Source organism: Pelobates fuscus, chromosome 13 (genome assembly GCF_036172605.1).
Source record: "Pelobates fuscus isolate aPelFus1 chromosome 13, aPelFus1.pri, whole genome shotgun sequence".
In the NCBI taxonomy this organism is placed as follows: Eukaryota; Metazoa; Chordata; class Amphibia; order Anura; family Pelobatidae; genus Pelobates; species Pelobates fuscus.
Window position 1 is genome coordinate 50,694,525 of NC_086329.1, and position 17,745 is coordinate 50,712,269.

Genomic DNA, 17,745 nt, shown 5'->3' on the forward strand with positions numbered 1-17,745 from the left:
GCTGAGCAATGATGGGCACCTGTGATATCCTGGGAGCGTCAGCTGATCATTCAGCCTATTACAGACAACCATTACTGGTATAGATTGGTATGGCTAAGGCAGAGTGTAATCTCTGTCTTGGCCATGGTTCCAGCAGGAGAGGTTGGGCTGTGGGCTGCTGGGGATCCTCATTCATTGTTAAGCTGTTGAAAACATACCACTGAATGATGTCATGGTGCCAGAGGACTCCAGTTTGGTTTTACCATTTTAATGTACATGTCTTTGATTTTCAGCAATTAGAAATCGACCACTTGTTGGTGAATTTGAGGATGGAAGCGGTTTTTCTGAAGGAGAATTTTAATATTACCTGGGTGGCTCAGACAGGATTGTTGGAGAACATTGCATTGGTGATCCAAGAGTTTAAGAGTACTCGAGGCCTTCTGGTAATTCTGCCTTTATATCTCACAAGTGTCCGTATTTAGGAGGGATATGCCTATTTTGTGAATTTATTTCAGAACTTTACAGCAATAAAAACATTCTGCGTCTTTGAATTATAATAAATATATTTAGCAATCAGTCTGTGTTGTAGAACTGCTTTTCGGTAAGTTAGAAAGTCATCTACAATGTCTTGGAACAGGCCTGCCATTTGGTCAAACCACCAGTTACATTGCATGCTGTAGGTGCTTATGGTACCTTGAGTAGCCTGGTGCCCCCCAATGATAATATCGAAATAGCAAATGGTTTAATAACTTAACTGGGGTCTGCCAGGCACCAATCTCTTCCTCTGTGAAAGCCATAAGTTATCTGTATTGAGCTAAGCACGATGGTGCACTCAGAAACTAGGTGCAGCAGCTTCCTGGAGGAAGTGACTGGCGCTTAATGGCTCTTTAGGCAAATTGTGTATACAGTGTGCAAGCCAAGTGTATGAAATTACTTAATAATAAATGTACTTAGAAGTACCTAAAACACATTTCTAAGTTTCTATATATATATAAATCAAGGTCTGTAGACTGTGCAGACCTGATCATGGAATTATCCCTCCATTTTCTACTTCACTAGATATAAACAGTGCGTTGATACTTTTTTGTACATCGTCATGTGTTTTCCCTGTATTTACAATTATTTCAAATACGTTATATAATGAAAAGCATACACATACAAATATGTCAGAATACCATATTTCCCATCCATTTTCAGCCTGTCAGAATTTGTGTTCTTGGTCCACCAGCAGTCGGGAAAACAACGGTCTCCAAATTATTGTGCAAACATTACAAACTGCATCACATCAAAATAAAAGACGTAATTACAGAAGCCATTGAAAAACTGGTGAGTTCTGGAGAAATATAATGCACATATATGATTATTATTTGCTTTGTACATTAACTCTTCATCTGCCATGGCAGCAACCACATGACTTATTGGCAGTATTTTTTAATTTACATTTATGTTTCTAAAAAAACCAAACACGTTTTATTGATAAACAAAGTCTCTCTGACTCTGCATATTTAGGAAAGACTTTCAAAGGCCCCAGAAGAGGAAGAAGAAGAAGAGGGTGAGGAGAGCTCTGAAAACTGGCAAGAAATATTAGATGGAGTCAAAGAGAACATGGAGCAAAATGGAGGTATTCAATTCAACTAATTAAGCAAATTTTTTTTTTTAATAGGGTGCAGTGAGCAGCAATATTTCAGACAAAACAAACACATTTATAGCTTGTTTAAACCTGGCATACCCATTGCATGAATTTAGAGTCTTATTTTTCTAGTTTATTTTTATTTTTTCTCATATTTAACAGTATATTTTAATTAAATTTAAAGTTGACAATATTAATATATTGACTTTAAAATGGCGACTGTCATTATAGTGGCACTACAATACCGTTATACACAAAACAACACAGAATAGCCGCTCACTAAAATAACAGGGTAGAAGGCAGCAGTGAACAAGCAAGTATTCCCAACCCTTGCTAAAATACAAAACGTGAAAGAAAAAAAGATGTGGTAAACCGCGCCAAAAATTTAAAGTGTATATAGCAAAATAGTATATATACATAAACTTAAAGAGGTCCAATATTGTGTTGGTATATGACGACCTCAAAACAAAACAGAGTAGGAAAAGATAATAGTGCAATAAGATACACTTACAGCTGTATCTCTCCTTCAGTGTTGGCTAGTAAACTTTTAAGGTAACAGTGAGCTTGACGTAAAGGAACACTATAGGGTCAGGAACACAAACATGTATTCCTGACCCTGTAGTGTTAAAACCACTATCTAGCCCCCTGGCTCCCGCTTGCCTCCCTAAATATAGTAATATCTTGCTTGTATTTCAAGTCTGCAGCTGCTGGCACAGCCCTGTCTGCTGACGTTATCAGAAGTGGTGGTCTGAGCCAATCACAATGCTTCCACATAGGATTGCCTGAGACTGTCAAGGTGGCAGATCAGGCTCAGAGCTAGGACAATTTGAACACAGCCCTTGCCAATCAGCATCTCCTCATAGAGACAAATTGAATCAATGCATCTCTATGAGGAAAGTTCAGTGTCTGCATGCAGAGGATGGAGACACTAAATGGCAGTGCTGCTTACTGTGCTTCCAGGGGCAGTGCTGCCCACTGTGCAGCACTGCCCAGGAAGCACCTCTAGCAGCCATCTGAGGAGTGGCCAGTGGAGTTATCACTAGGCTGTAATGTAAACACTCAATTTTCTCTAAAAAGACAGTGTTTACAGCAAAAAGCCTGAAGGGAAATCCTGCTTGCTTACAGTTAATAATCTCAGACATATAAATGTCAAATGTCACATGATAAATGTTGCTGTGATTCTTATGAATAGGGCGTCTTGATGATAGCTACGTGATCAAGTTTGTCAGGGACAAGCTGAAATCGATGCCATGCCAGAACCAGGGCTACGTACTTGATGGTTATCCCAAAACTTACGAACAAGCAAAGGAGCTTTTCAGCTGTACGTATTTTCACTGTACAGAGAAGTTTATGAACCGTGCAATAATAGAATCATGTTCCAGTGTCAAATTTAATTTCTCTTACTTGTGTCTTCCAGCGGAAGAAGGGGGAGAAGAGGAAAAAAGCAGGGGAAAAATTCCATACTTCGATAAAACCATCACTCCAGGTTTGTTCTAGATTTACAAATGGGATTCAGTTTGTCCAAATTGTATGTTCTTAATTTTTTTACCCCCTATTTAGTTGTCCAAATTTAATTTGTTCCTCAATTCTAAAGCTACGGAGAACTCTCCAGGGTTTTGGTAGAATTGTATAATCAACAACTGCAACATGGGTGTATGTGTGTGCGCATGCATTACTTACAACTTGATAGACGGGAGTCTTCTTTGAGCCTTGATCATTATGATATGAAGCAATGGCCGAGTGTCAAACATTACCCATCGATGAGCAACATCAAACTCAAATTCCAAAGATGATTTGAGGAATGTGCCACCAAGCTTCATTCCACCCAAAACTTGTCTGCACATTATATTGTTTGATCTTTAAGGTTCCTAGAATTTAATGTATACCTGTCATGCTACTTTCCATTTGACAGAAATTAAATTCTCCTCAGATGTCATCTACACATTATGGTAGCCAAATATCTAGCATATACAGTATCTCACAAAAGTGAGTACAGTCCTCACATTTTTGTAAATATTTTATATTATCTTTTCATGTGTCAACAGTGAAGAAATGACACTCTGCTATGATGTAAAGTAGTAAGTGTACAGCATGTATAACGGTGTACATTTGCTTTCCCCTCAAAATAACTCAACACACACCCATTAATGTCTAAACCATTGGCAACAAATGTGAATACACCCTTAAGTGGAAATGTCCAAATTGGGCCCAAAGTGTCAATATTTTGTGTGGCCACCATTATTTTCCAGCACTGCCTTAACCCTCATGGGCATGGAGTTTACCAGAGCTTCACAGGTTGCCACTGGAGTCCTCTTCCACTCATTCATGACGACATCACGGCGCTGGTGGATGTTAGGTTGCTCTCCCCCACCTTCCATTTGAAGATGCCTCACAGATGCTCAATGTGGTTTAGGTCTGGAGACATGCTTGGCCAGTCCATCACCTTTACCTTCAGCTTCTTTAGCAAGTCAGTGGTCATCTTGGATGTGTGTTTGGGGTCATTATCATGTTGGAATACTGCCCTGCGGCCCAGTCTCCGAAGGGACGGGATCATACTCTGCTTCTGTATGTCACAGTACATGTTGGCATTCATGGTTCCCTCAATGAACTGTAGCTCCCCAGTACCGGCAGCACTCATGCAGGCCCAGACCATGCTCCATGCTTGACTGTAGGCAAGACACACTTGTCTTTGTACTCCTTACCTGGTTGCCGCCACACACGCTTGACACCATGTGAACCATCGGACCACAGGACATCTTTCCAGTAATCCTGCTCTGAGTGGAACCTGTCCTGTAAAACCATTGTATGGTCTTGCCCACCGTGCTGCAGCTCAGTTTCAGGGTCTTGGCAATCTTCTTATAGACAGGCCATCTTTATGTAGAGCAACAATTCTTTTTTTCAGATCCTCAGCGGATTATTTGCCATGAGGTGCCATGTTGAACTTCCAGTGACCAGTATGAGGGAGTGTGAGAGCGATAACACCAAATTTAACACACCTGCTCCCCATTCACACCTGAGACCTTGTAACACTAACGAGTCACATGACACCAGGGAGGGGAAATGGCTAATTGCGCCAAATTTGGACATTTCCACTTAAGGGTATACTCAGTTTTGTTGCCAACGATTTAGACATTAATGGCTGTGTGTTGAGTTATTTTGAGGGGACAGCAATTTACACTGTTATCCAGGATGTACACTTACTACTTTACATTGTAAACTGCAACTGGAAAAGATTTTTCTAAGTTAAGATTTCAATAGCAGGTCCATTTTAATATCAGTTACCAGGGAAAGCGTCCTTACTATCGAATTTTCGACTTAATTAACTTAAAGGTGAAATATGGCAAATGGGGAATACATTTTACTGTATACGTGTATTACAGAGTTCCAATGGAAAAAAAAACACATTGTCTATATTCTGTTTCCATGTATTTACAGATTATGTTATTTCTCTGGATGCCTCTGATGAGTTCCTTAAAAATCGAGTAATAAATCTTCCAGAAAGCGTAGTAGCAGGAACACACTATGCTCATGATCGTTTCCTTCAAGCTCTGCATACGTTCCGTGATTTGAACACAGAAGATGAAACTGTTCTCAACTATTTTGATGAAGCCGAAATCCATCCACAGCACATTGGTATAGTAAATAACCCTGTGGGCCTGCATAAGTGATGTAGATGTTATACTGGTACAGTATGATTGAACTCTTGTGATAACAACTTTATGTTATTAGAGTTTATTACAATATATTAGTGGTATAAACGTTATATCAGTAGATTCTATTAAAGTCTATAAGTTATTTAATTATATAACTGTTACATTATTTGGAGTTATGTAGTATCAGTGTGCTAGTGATATCTACTGTAGGTCATTAGAATGTATTAGTATCCTAGTGTTATAAACTCTGTTGGTGCTCGCTTGATAAAAATGTAAAATGGGTAAAGTTTACTAAACTACATTAAAGTGACACTACAGACCCCTAAAGACTTTAGCTTGCTGAAAAGCGTTGTGTTTGGAGAGTTTGCCATATTTTTCATTTTGCAAAAAGTGCAGATTTCAATAAAATTCAATCCTTTTCTATATTAACCTGTTTACACCCCCTTGACTTTTAAGCAGACAACCGGTCCTGTTACTTCCTGGTTTGGTTAGCTCAGTGGAGCTAAACTCAAGAGGCAGCAATTGCTCAGAGCACCTACCTTGGAAAGATTTATCATTGATCTCAATTGGAAAGTCTCTGATTGGACAGCCACAGAAAAGTCGGGGTTAGAAGGGGAGAGTTTGCAAAGGCAGCAGACAAGAGAATGTCAGGTTTTACAAGCTGTCTTTAGATATACCTCCAATGTAAAAATGCATAATTCAATGCTTTCAAGTTTTCATTTGGGGTATATCTACTAAACAATGATTTTTATTTATTTTGTATTTGCGCTGTGGAGTGTCCCTTTAAGGCATACACTGCTTAAAAGAATATGTGAAAGTCAAGCAGAAGTCCAAGGGATGTTTTTTTTTTTCCTTTTAATATTAGACAGTGGGGGCATATAAATGCAATAATTAAAGCCCAATTGATCATTTTGGTGCGAGTACCTTTCATTTTAGCACCAGTTTGTACTGCCCCATACAGAAGACGATAAATTTAGTGATAATTCAAAATGTAATTTTTAACATTCTATTATTTTTAGATATATCTAAAGATGATGATCCTGAGTACAGAGACGTGCTAAAGCAGATTATTAAAGCTGTAGGTGAAGCACGGAACTATGGTCTTACAGCTGAGGAAAGGGCAGAATTAGAACTGAAGGCAGCCCAGGAGGCCCTGGCTCACGAAGCAGAGAAGAAAGCTGAGTTGGAAAGAAGAGAAGCTGAGGAGACGGCGGAGAAGAAGGCACGCTGGGAGGAATGGGTATGACAAACCATCTACTAATATGAAAAAAACAAACCTCAGATATTATTTTATTAATATAGAAGAAAAATTAAATGCGTCTCAAGTGGAGAACTAACTCAGTTTTGAACCCAGACTTCAAAGGGAATGCAATAGGGTTGCAATAACTCCCACTCCCATTGCTTCACTCATTCATTAATCCTGTGATGGAAACCATCGGTAACAAACAGATAATCCTTAGATTATAAATAATGACAGATCCTTAAATTAAAATGTCAAATTATGATTTGCCATCTCTACCGCTCGGTATTCTACACTCAAAGGGTTCTATGTATGTGAATGGCATTGAATGTAATAATATTGAACATTAGGTCCTAGAGGTGTACTTTGGAAATTCATAAAAGATAAATGCACATTTTCTGGTTAAATTATTTGATCATATTATTATTTTTGTTTATATCTATTTTTTGTAAGGTAATTATAGGTGCATAGTTGCAAATTTGAATGGAGTGGACTATACTCTGGGGACTATACCAGTGCATCACTGTGAGGCCAAAATAGGGCAATCCTATCTGAAAAGGAGGTTAGGTTGTCCAAAGATGGGGCATGTCAGCCTGACTTGCCAGGCCCATGCATGGTAGCACATGCTCAGAGTGCTTTTGAAGTGCTCTGGGCATGGGCTTATTATTATTATTATTATTGCCATTTATATAGCGCCAACAGATTCCGTAGCGCTTTACAATATTTTGAGAGGGGGGATGTAACAATAAATAAGACAATTACAAGAAAACTTACAGGAATAATAGGTTGAAGAGGACCCTGCTCAAATGAGCTTACAGTCTATAGGAGGTGGGGTATTAGAAACATTAGGATAGGAAATATCAAGTAGGAGTGACGCAGAGCTGGAGGAGAGAGCAAAGCACTATCCCATAGGAGAGCAAGAGACAGGTATGTAAGGGAGAGATTACTCTGGGAGGCCATACGCTTTCCTGAAGAGATGGGTTTTAAGGCCCTTCTTAAATGATTGAAGACTAGGGGAGAGTCTGATGGCAGTAGGCAAGTTATTCCATAGGAGAGGAGCCGCCCGTGAGAGGTCCTGCAAGGGTGAGTTGGCCGTACGGGTGCGAGCAGCGGTCAGGAGGTGGTCGCGGGCAGAGCGGAGGGTACGAGGAGGGGCATACCTCTGGATCAGTGAAGAGATATAAGAGGGGCTGGAATTGTTCAGTGCTTTAAATGTATGGGTTAGCACTTTGAATTGACTCCTATAGGATACAGGGAGCCAATGTAAGGACTGGCAGAGGGGCGAGGTGTGAGAGGACCGACTGGATAGGAAAATCAGTCTAGCTGCAGCATTCATTACAGACTGTAGCGGGGCAGTACGGCTTTTGGGGAGACCAATCAGGAGAGGGTTACAGTAATCCATGCGGGAAATTACTAGAGCATGGACAAGCTCCTTGGTAGCATCTTACGTAAGAAAGGGGCGGATGCGGGCTATGTTTTTGAGTTGGAACCTACAGGACTTGGCAACAAACTGGATGTGAGACTCAAAGGTGAGACCAGAGTCAAGTATGACGCCAAGACAGCGCGCTTGTAGGGATGGACTTATGTGGATATCACTGACTTGAAGGGAGAGTGAGAGAGGAGGATCAGTATTAGGAGGAGGAAAGACAAGGAGTTCAGTTTTAGAGAGGTTAAGTTTGAGAAAGCGTGACGACATCCAGTCAGAGATGGAAGAGAGGCAAGCAGTGACACGTTGCAGGACGGCCGGGGAGAGGTCCGGTGAGGAGAGGTATATCTGAGTGTCATCAGCGTACAGGTGGTAGTTGAATCCAAAAGAGGCAATAAGTTTTCCAAGAGAGGCAGTATAAAGAGAAAATAGAAGGGGACCAAGGACAACACTTAATGCCCTGACAACATTTTGAATAGTGCATGCACATTTTATGACACACTCACACTATGCTGATTTTGAACATTTTCCTTGTGTGCCCATATGCTGGACACCAGGAAACTAACTTGGGATGGGAAGATAGAAACCATGATTTGGGACAGTCTTGTCGAACCCAGGATAGCTGGGAGGTATGCATTGAGCAATCTGCCAAATTATGCAGGTTTACTAACATGGCTCCCAAATTACACCCTTAAAGCCAATGATGGCTATGTTTCACTATGTGCTGTGTGTAAGCCCTCTTAGTACAGTGCAGCCCTAAAGCAGAAATGCAACTTCAGTTACACCATTTAACAAGACATTGAAAATTGCCTATTATCTTGTGTTATCCATTTTTTTGTGATGCCCCATTTCCTTTTACATTATATTAAAATATTAGTAATTATATCACAACCCAATTCAGACCACGCACAGCCATGCCACACTTTTACAAATGAGGAGGATAAATAGAAACATTGGGCTTATGTATTAAACATACATATTTGTTCTAAAAGGTGGTCTAAAGCACTAAATGTGGGGCAATCACCATGAAAACCAGCAGGGACATTTCATTGGTCACTGTGACCCATTTATATCACTTTTCAGAGGTCAAACTTTTTTTTTATTATTCATAACCTCCTGGATCCTGTCCTCTGTATGCTTTCTCTATGCTGACTCCTAGAGCAAACGACAGGGTGTATAACAATGGCCTCAATATATATTTTTGGGGTTTGCTTTTTTAAATGATCTAATATTTTTGTATAAACTTTTAAAATGACTTTTTTTCAAAATATTAAAATATAAAGTCAAATCTATTATGCGTAAAAACATTTTTAGCAGTATATCAAAATATTTTTCGAAATATTAAATCATTTGAAAAGCTTTTTCAAAAATAATAAAACAAGGCCAGTGACTGATTGGGGGCACTCAATTGCAGGATGAAGAGGTGTTTGTTTCTATGATTTTATTGTTTGCACTTCACAAATGTGCTAAATATAGGGGATATGTAAACACAATATAAAAAATCCAGGATATTGACCATTCCCGTGCAAATCTGATAGATAGATAAATAAATGGTCGAAATACAACAATTCGTATTTTTATTTTCTGCGGTTACCATAACCATTTGTCCCTCCAGTGAGGAAACCCAATGAACGGTGAGAGAATCGCAAATTTTGAGTCAAAACAGATTTTTTTTTATTCCAATTCTGCTCTTTCAGCCTAAAATTCATAGTCCCCTGTTCAGTTTCCATCCTGATAATTCACAATTTAGTAGATAAACTTGATATAAAATTTGATATCCTATTGTAGCCCATATTATTATTTTTTTCTTACAGAACAAGCAGCATGAGGAACTTAAACACCAAGAACAAGAATTACTAGAAGCTCAGTCTGTACCTTTAAGAAATTATTTAATGAAAAACGTCATGCCCACCCTGATTCAGGGATTAAATGAGTGCTGTAAAGTGAGACCTGATGACCCTGTGGACTACCTGGTAAGAAAGTGTTTAATTTGCAATTTGATGGTCACTACTATACCTACAAGAATGGCACGAGGCAAAGTTGAGATTGGGCTTCTAATCATGGGGGCCCAGCATCTTGGCATTGCACTTTCCACAATGTCTGTGCCTGATAATCTAGCGTAGGAAAACAGAGGATCTGTATCACTGTTGTCACCGATCTATCTTTTCCATTTTTAGCATTGTCAATTATACATGCAGAGGGATGCCAGAATATTATATCGTAGCCTGGGGCTGTAAGTCTATAATATACCAGAGCCATGGGGTAGAGATGGTAAGAGGGGTCTCCAATACAAAGTATATTGGTAGGGGATCAGCAAACTCAGAACAAGCAATAGATCAATTAAAGTTAAATAAAACACCAATCGAATATTAAAAACAGTGATTTAGTCATACAATAACAGGAGTGCAAAATGCTAAGCTTTTCAATACACCGAAGCAACCAGTTCTAGCAGGTCCTGACCAAATTTCATACAGTAACAGAAGTTTAATCGTGACATTTTTAGTCTGCCTTCAATAATGTTACTACAATAGAAATTAAGCATCGTATTAACCAGGCACCTAAAACAGAGGACTGTTAGACCTAAACATATGGTCAGAACTTTCAGAATATGGAAAGAAAGCCCTCCCATGAACAAGCAGATATTAATTGGTTGCTTCTGCAATTTAAAATTCTATGCAATACATATGCATATCTTATATAATGCAAGATATAGATTTATTAAACTTGCATAAAACAATATGTTCTAATGAAAGACGGTATTTAATCACAGTGTTTTTGTTGAAATAATGCAATATTTTATACGAGGTATAAGGATAAAAGAGAGGTCATCAACACCAAAGACATAGATCCCCAGGGGCTGCACTTTGTAACTGCATTCACACACCGCACCACAACATTAAAGGGGCTCTCCAGGCACCAAAACAACTGCATTTAGACAGTTAAGCATCCTAAACTGTCCCTTTAACACAGGGGGCAGGATGATTAGCTACACTAGTGGAGGGGAGAGCCAGGAAAGGCCTCCAGATACAAGCAGTATAATTTCAGTACTTTATTATGCCAAAAAGCTTCCTTTGTGCCCAAATATTGCTTCTTGAATGAAGTAATGTAGGCTTCCAACAGGTATTTTAATATACATGACATCTGTGCAAGATTATTGCTAGGATTAGAAATATTTTCAGAGCACTTTTTTTCCACTAAAGATTTTGGTCACTAATTGAAAAAATAATAGTACGCAGAGTGCTTGGGTACTTATTTTCCTGCAATATAATTTGAGGATTTTAAAAACATTATGCGGATTGACACATTACTCTCCCACTTTATGTGTTCTTTTGAATGTTTCTTCTTCCTTTCAATAATTTAATTAGACATGGATTCCCCTGTGATGTCTCCATATTCTGTACATGTAATATGCAATGCAAAATTGTATACATACAGGGGAAGGTAAAGGGCTATTCAAAGCACCATAAAATTGCCTGTCCGTTTGCTGCTGCAGAGATAATAAGGAATTTCTCTAGGGTAGGTATCACAGTTTTAAAATTTATGCCCTGGAGAAAATTGCAGTTGATAAGGATGTGAAATTAGAAGTGTAAAACTGATAAAAAGAAAATGCTTTCTTTTTCTCATGCTATACGAGATCTACTTTTGTGAACCGAAGCCCTCCCACTGCAAGACAGTGTTTATCTACCCACTTCTCATTACGAATACATTTTTATAAAGAATTAACATCCAATGTTGTACAGTAAGTACTGCAAGTATCTGTTTAAATCCCTGCCACTGGATTGAGTCTATATTAAATAAAGATCTTCCAAAATACTTTGGGTTATTACTAGACGTGTGCAATTGGTTCTGAACAGATCGAAAGACGCAACTGAAAAAAATTAAAGGGACTTTTTCTTAATTTTGATCTTTCTGCAGTTTAGCAGTTCATTTTCTAAACTAAAAAAAAAAAAAATTATAGAAATAGCACCCCACCATAAGAAAAAATAAAAAGGCAATAATATCAAATAAATCATCTCTTTATAAAATGTTTATACAGATGGAAAGCATGTAGCATTATTGGCAGATCAGCAGTGAAAAGTTACAATCTGTGTATTAAAAATGCAGAGGAAAAATACTTGCCACACATCTGCTGAAAGTGAACATATTTTGCGTCTTATCGCGCTTTGTCAACAGTTACACCTTAAATTGGTACTTTGTAACATTACAACTGACATTCATTACCTGTAGGGAATATTGAGAAACCAAAATTCTAAAATGAACAAATTGAAACAAAACAGATTCTTCCCCATAGCACATCTCTTGCTTTCATTTCACCCCCACTCTTGAGTTAACGTTAACAATTATGATCCCATAAACTTCCCTAATGCTCCACACCTTCTAACCTTAACCTTAAAGAAACCCCTCCAATCCTCCTGACGCAATAAAGTTAACTGCATTTCCCCTATGGCTTATTCTAAAAGAGTGCAATATGCATTTTTATAAATCCCCTTTTGGCTGTCAAGTCATAGTTCAAAACGGAAATGAGTGGTTCTCTTAGAGTAATTCAGAGGCATCCTCTCTTTATCATATTATTGTCTGATGACTGTGGTTGCTGCTCATGCATTGTGTGTTCTAATGCTTCTCTGTGACAAGCATGACAAGCATCTGATTGGACACAAGTCATCAGTAATGATGATATTACTGTAGGCAGACTATAGCTTTAGCGAGGAGACTCTCCTGGGACTGAAATAAGGTGAATTGGAGACCTTCAATTAAAAAAAAAGAATATATATTTTACATTTGAGTGTATCTTTTAATACAGTGGCAGGCATAAATGAGTAAAAAGGGTGAATCCATTCACGTTGGCATAAATGAGTAAAAAGGGTGAATCCATTCACGTTGCTCAAAAACAAACACTCATTTCAGGGGTGCAATAGACAAGTAATTAACATTTAAAGCAGACTGGATGGTGACATTCTTGTGAAGGTAATTTTGAGCAAGTATAAGAATAAGATCAAAGATTGCCAGGTGGTAGACTTGAGCATGATTGTTTTTGAGCTGGTACAAACAAATCAAATGCCTGTTAATCTGCACCCAACAAAATCCATCTGTCTGGGACTTACCTGTGGAGTCTTATTCAATGAATATCTCCACAGGTAAATCCTAAACAGATCGATTTGTTCAGACACAAAATAAAAGGCATTTGATTCATTCGTATCAGCTGGCAGGTTGCTTGCACTGTTGATGTAACAGGCCATGTATTTTAATTTTACAAAATTACCTTTTCTTTTACATTTTATTACACTAGCGATTAATTTGCTTTATTTGATTGAAATATCACATTGTCTTATTTCATCTTAATTGTTTTGTTTTATTTTACAGGCTGAATATATCTTCAAAAACAATCCAGAATTGGAATAAAGCACCTTTTTACCTTTTTGAAAAAAATAATTCAGATTTATAGTTAATATTTTGCTCAGTTAAAACAAAAGAAATTGTATATTTATCATTTCTAATATTTCTAATTTCATGTTGTCATCACATTCAGAAATAGTGTAAATATTTTCTTCCAAATAAAAATTGTGGGGAAAAGAAGAGCATTATTTGTATTGATTATTTCCTGTGCTTTTCAATGCACACACACAATACTTATGCATTTATGTTCATATCACATAAGAAATGGATATGAATGTGCAAAACAAAACATTTTCACTTTATCACATGAGATCCCCCTCATGGTAATTGTTGCAGTAAATGAAGAAAATTAATGAGTATTAGAAAGGAGTAAACAAGTTGTGCCCATATCTAAATAGCATTATAATTCACAAATAATCTTAACTGATCTATAAATAAAAGGATAAAGGAGATTTAATAAGATGTGAGATTCATAAAATCTGTTTCAAAATAAGAAACTTGCATTTACAAATTGTTAACTAAACCATGAATTGACAGGAATTCACCTAGGAATTTCAAATCTTAGACCAAAATACCTGAACTCGAAAGATAGATCATTGCAAGATTTTTTTTCCAGTTTGTCTATTTTGGTCTAATGCTCGCAATTCCATGGCAATTTTAGGCAATTTAGTGAGTAACCCTAACTGTGGTTTATTTACTAAACCCAAAAATAAGTTAGTTGCGCACTATACAAAAAGATAAGTCCTGCGCTCACTCCCATCTCTGCTGGGCGGCAGCAACGACCACAGTACACATCAGCCCCAATATATAGTAAAAACCAAAAAAAAAAAGTTACCTGTGCTCTCTCCTTAATCCCTATGTATATTTAGACAAATGGAGGTCATTTAGTTACTCCAATGGCCATTGGAGGGAATGCCAGCCTGCCAACGTCAAGGCAGACCCCCCTAAGCAGGTCCTACACTGACCCTTCACCTTGCTTCCTTGAGCTTCTGGCAAATATATCTCTAATGAGACAGAGGGGTATTTTTTTTATATACAACCCTATATACTTATTAACCCTTAATAGGGAACACATGGCGGCTGCAAAGGTGCAGTATGGTTAATTGGTTTTGTATTAGTTACATGTGGGTGCAGTATATTGAATATCAATCATCCCAATATCACACTGAGGCTACCCTTGGCAGCAGATGTTTGTGACCTATATATAGCATCATGGGAAATTTGGCTCACAAACATCTGCAGTGACATAGATAAGAATTAGTTTCATTTTAGATTTTGTACCTATTTATAAGTGGTCCTTATGAAAGAAATGATGGTAACTCAAGTTTCTTGTAGTATAGTGACTTTTTAACTCCTGAGTCCAGACCCAAAATTGTGTCCCTGTGTTACTTCAGTGAGTCCGAAATCATTCAAACAGGTGCATCAAATACATCAGTTGCCAATAAACTTTAAAATTCACCCACGCAGCTTTGTTTGTTTGCTATTTTAATCTTGCAAGTTCTATATGTGTAGTGGCATGGCCTCTCCAACTGCAATGTAGACCACTTCAAAAACCTGGAAGAGTAAATCCAAGTTGTTTCGCACAATTAATTAAGCTAATTAAACAATTTAAGAATGTGTAACAAAGGTAATGTTATTTACGTAATATGTGTCAAAGTGTTAACATGCCCTACTGTACTACAATATCTGAAGTTTGTTTGTAATTTGTATTATTGGTAAGTGTCAGAAAAATTGAGACTTTTTCCACAGCCATTTTGGAACGACAACTTCCATGATTCTTTGTCATTCTAAAGATATGCAAAGCACTATGGGAGTTGTAGTTCTACAACATCTGGGTATCTACCTTTTGGACACCCCTGCTCTATTTTTACATTGTCTGCCTACTGTTGTCTACAGCATACCGGAGTGGTTATGGTGCCAGAGGTGTACTGGTGCCCCTCCAAAGGCATCATGGGAGTTGTAGTTCAACAACATTTGGGGATCTACCTTTTGGAAACCCGTGGCATAAATGTGAAATTTATTTTATATTTCTGATCATTTGCATTGCAATGTATTTTTTTTAATTATTTTTCTGACGTATATATATATATACATACAAGTTTGTTTTCCTTGCACTATAGTTTCCCTATAATAAACCCCATAAAGAAAGTTACCTGTGCACTACACACCTGCGAACCCTTACACAATGATTAACCCTTAATAGGGAACACCGTGGGGTGGGTGACAGCACTGTAACATACAGAAGCAAATACAAACATACAAAATTAAGCCATGCGCTATTACTTACTAGTGAATTGTAGTGATTATAAAAGACAGATAGATGTATACTAGATCAACTGATTTGGAAATATTCTCTAACTCGGATATAGTCAGAGCTAGTCTTTTTTAGTCTAATTAGTACAGTTCAGTTTTTAACTTACTGCAATTCAATAAAATGGTCAGGAATTGCCAAAATATGCAAACTGAAAATATGTCTGATTTGGAACTTTTCCCACTCCTCCTATATTTTGCAGTTTCTACTTAAACGTATTTATCACGAAGAACTCATTGTTCTTCAGTCTACGCTTGGTTTTCATAAACCTCCAGGCACTTTGTTTTCTAGCTTCATTAATCACCTAAATCCATTTTAATATTCAGATTTCAATTCACTTTCAAAGTGCATTTTACATTTTCTTTGTGGAGGGTAAGGTCACTTTGAGAAGTCTATTGATGACTAAAGTATTGTATACAAACAAATTAATATGCAAGTAGGGCAATGTCTATTCACTAAAAACGTCCAGCTCTATACATTTACATACTGTGTAGGTGATTATAGCTCAATGGGTTTGTCCTCATTATTTATCATATTAAAATTCAAGGTTCACCTCCAGTCTAGGTTGATTATATGGAGATCGGGTAACCATATAATCATAAGTGTCTAAAAGCAACAAAATCTAAAACACAAATTGACAAAATATTTATAACATTTCTATAAAAGTTTATAAAAATCCAGAAGTGAATTATTGAAATTTGTAACTAAATGCACATATTCTGCAGAATTGGTCACGATTAGCCTGCAAATTCCTTTGGACTGAATTTGTAGGTAAAAACGCTTTTTATTCAGATACAAGCGATCACTGCAAAAATCTACAATGACCACCATTATGATGCTATCCAAGCCCATTTGAGAGTGTTACCTTCAAGCGTTTATTAGATTATATCACATTGTCGCTATGTCAACGCCAAAATAGGCCTGTGCACCATTGTTGCTTGTTTAGTTTTGTTCTTAATGAAAAGAAAATGTTTATAGAAAACACAACCATTTAATTTGTCATTTCAATTCTTCAAGCAAATTAAAATAACTTAATTTTTTATTAAGTTAAAACGTACAATACAAACGTAAAAAAGTGAAGTGAAAACATTTTTGCTCTAAAGATAAACACTATTAACAGATATAAATTATATTATTCATCTTCATACAGATAAGCTATTCCAGTTATGCACATAAGTACAGATCGGGATCTAATTAGGGGACACTGCGTACATCTGATTCCTGTAGTAAGATGTGCATGAACGCACCTGACAAACCCCTTTCACACACCAGTGGATGCCAAATAAATTAAATGTGTTAAAATGATTTGGTTCAAATAATATACAGGTTCCTAATAAGAAACGTATAGATGCCTTATAGTTGTTGATTTAGCTGTACAAGTAATATAAGGGTGAAGTACGGTTAAATGGTGCTTTACTTTTTTAATGTCTCACACTACTAGAAAGACCTAAACGTTTTTTGAAAATGTCAGCCTGAATGGTCCATGGCATGTTCACCAGGGGTACATTTCTACTTGACAGGGCTAAACATCCACTTGCCAATGGCTGGTGAATATTTTGAGAGCTGCTACATGTTGTATGACTTTTAACCTGAGTTCAGACCCAAAATTGAGTCCCCGTGGTATTTCAGTGAGTCCCTGATCACTCAAACAGGTGCATCATATTCATCATGCTCCAGGAAGTTGCCATCAAGTACAATTTATATAATCTGGTTCTCTGACAAAAAATATTTTCAACAACCACTACTGCACTAAAATATTAAATTTAAGCTTGCAAGAGTCAACAACAACTGCCACATGAGTGCGGGGTGATGCTGTAACCCCATTCTAGATTACAGCCTCCCCACCTTCATTCTTATGCACTTTAACCCTTGTTTCTCCATGCTGTTGACCCTTGAAAGCCACACTTCAATCTTAGAGATATATTTTTTTCTAATATTGGAAGTCTAACTTTTTAATATTACTGGACCACACATAATGCCTTAAAAAGAAGCTACACATATCCCAAAGGAGAGACGGTCTACGTCTCTTAGAGATCATCACTAGTTGATCTCCCGTCCCAACCAGGGTATATGTGAAGCAATTTTTCCTGAAATCAGCACTTTTCTAAAATA

General features: G+C 37.4%; 1 protein-coding gene across 1 annotated transcript in view; it reads left to right on the forward strand.

Moving 5' to 3' along the window:
- The window catches only part of AK7 (adenylate kinase 7), a 34,085-nt gene extending 20,583 nt beyond the window's left edge, over positions 1-13,502 (forward strand). The window contains exons 10-18 of the mRNA XM_063440191.1: positions 273-422; positions 1,177-1,305; positions 1,489-1,600; positions 2,802-2,930; positions 3,027-3,095; positions 5,045-5,242; positions 6,282-6,502; positions 9,743-9,901; positions 13,290-13,502. Coding sequence (XP_063296261.1) covers positions 273-422; positions 1,177-1,305; positions 1,489-1,600; positions 2,802-2,930; positions 3,027-3,095; positions 5,045-5,242; positions 6,282-6,502; positions 9,743-9,901; positions 13,290-13,328 — 1,206 coding nt within the window. The 3' untranslated portion in view covers positions 13,329-13,502. The remainder of the gene's footprint in view (positions 1-272; positions 423-1,176; positions 1,306-1,488; positions 1,601-2,801; positions 2,931-3,026; positions 3,096-5,044; positions 5,243-6,281; positions 6,503-9,742; positions 9,902-13,289) is intronic.
- The last annotated feature ends 4,243 nt before the right edge of the window (positions 13,503-17,745 follow it).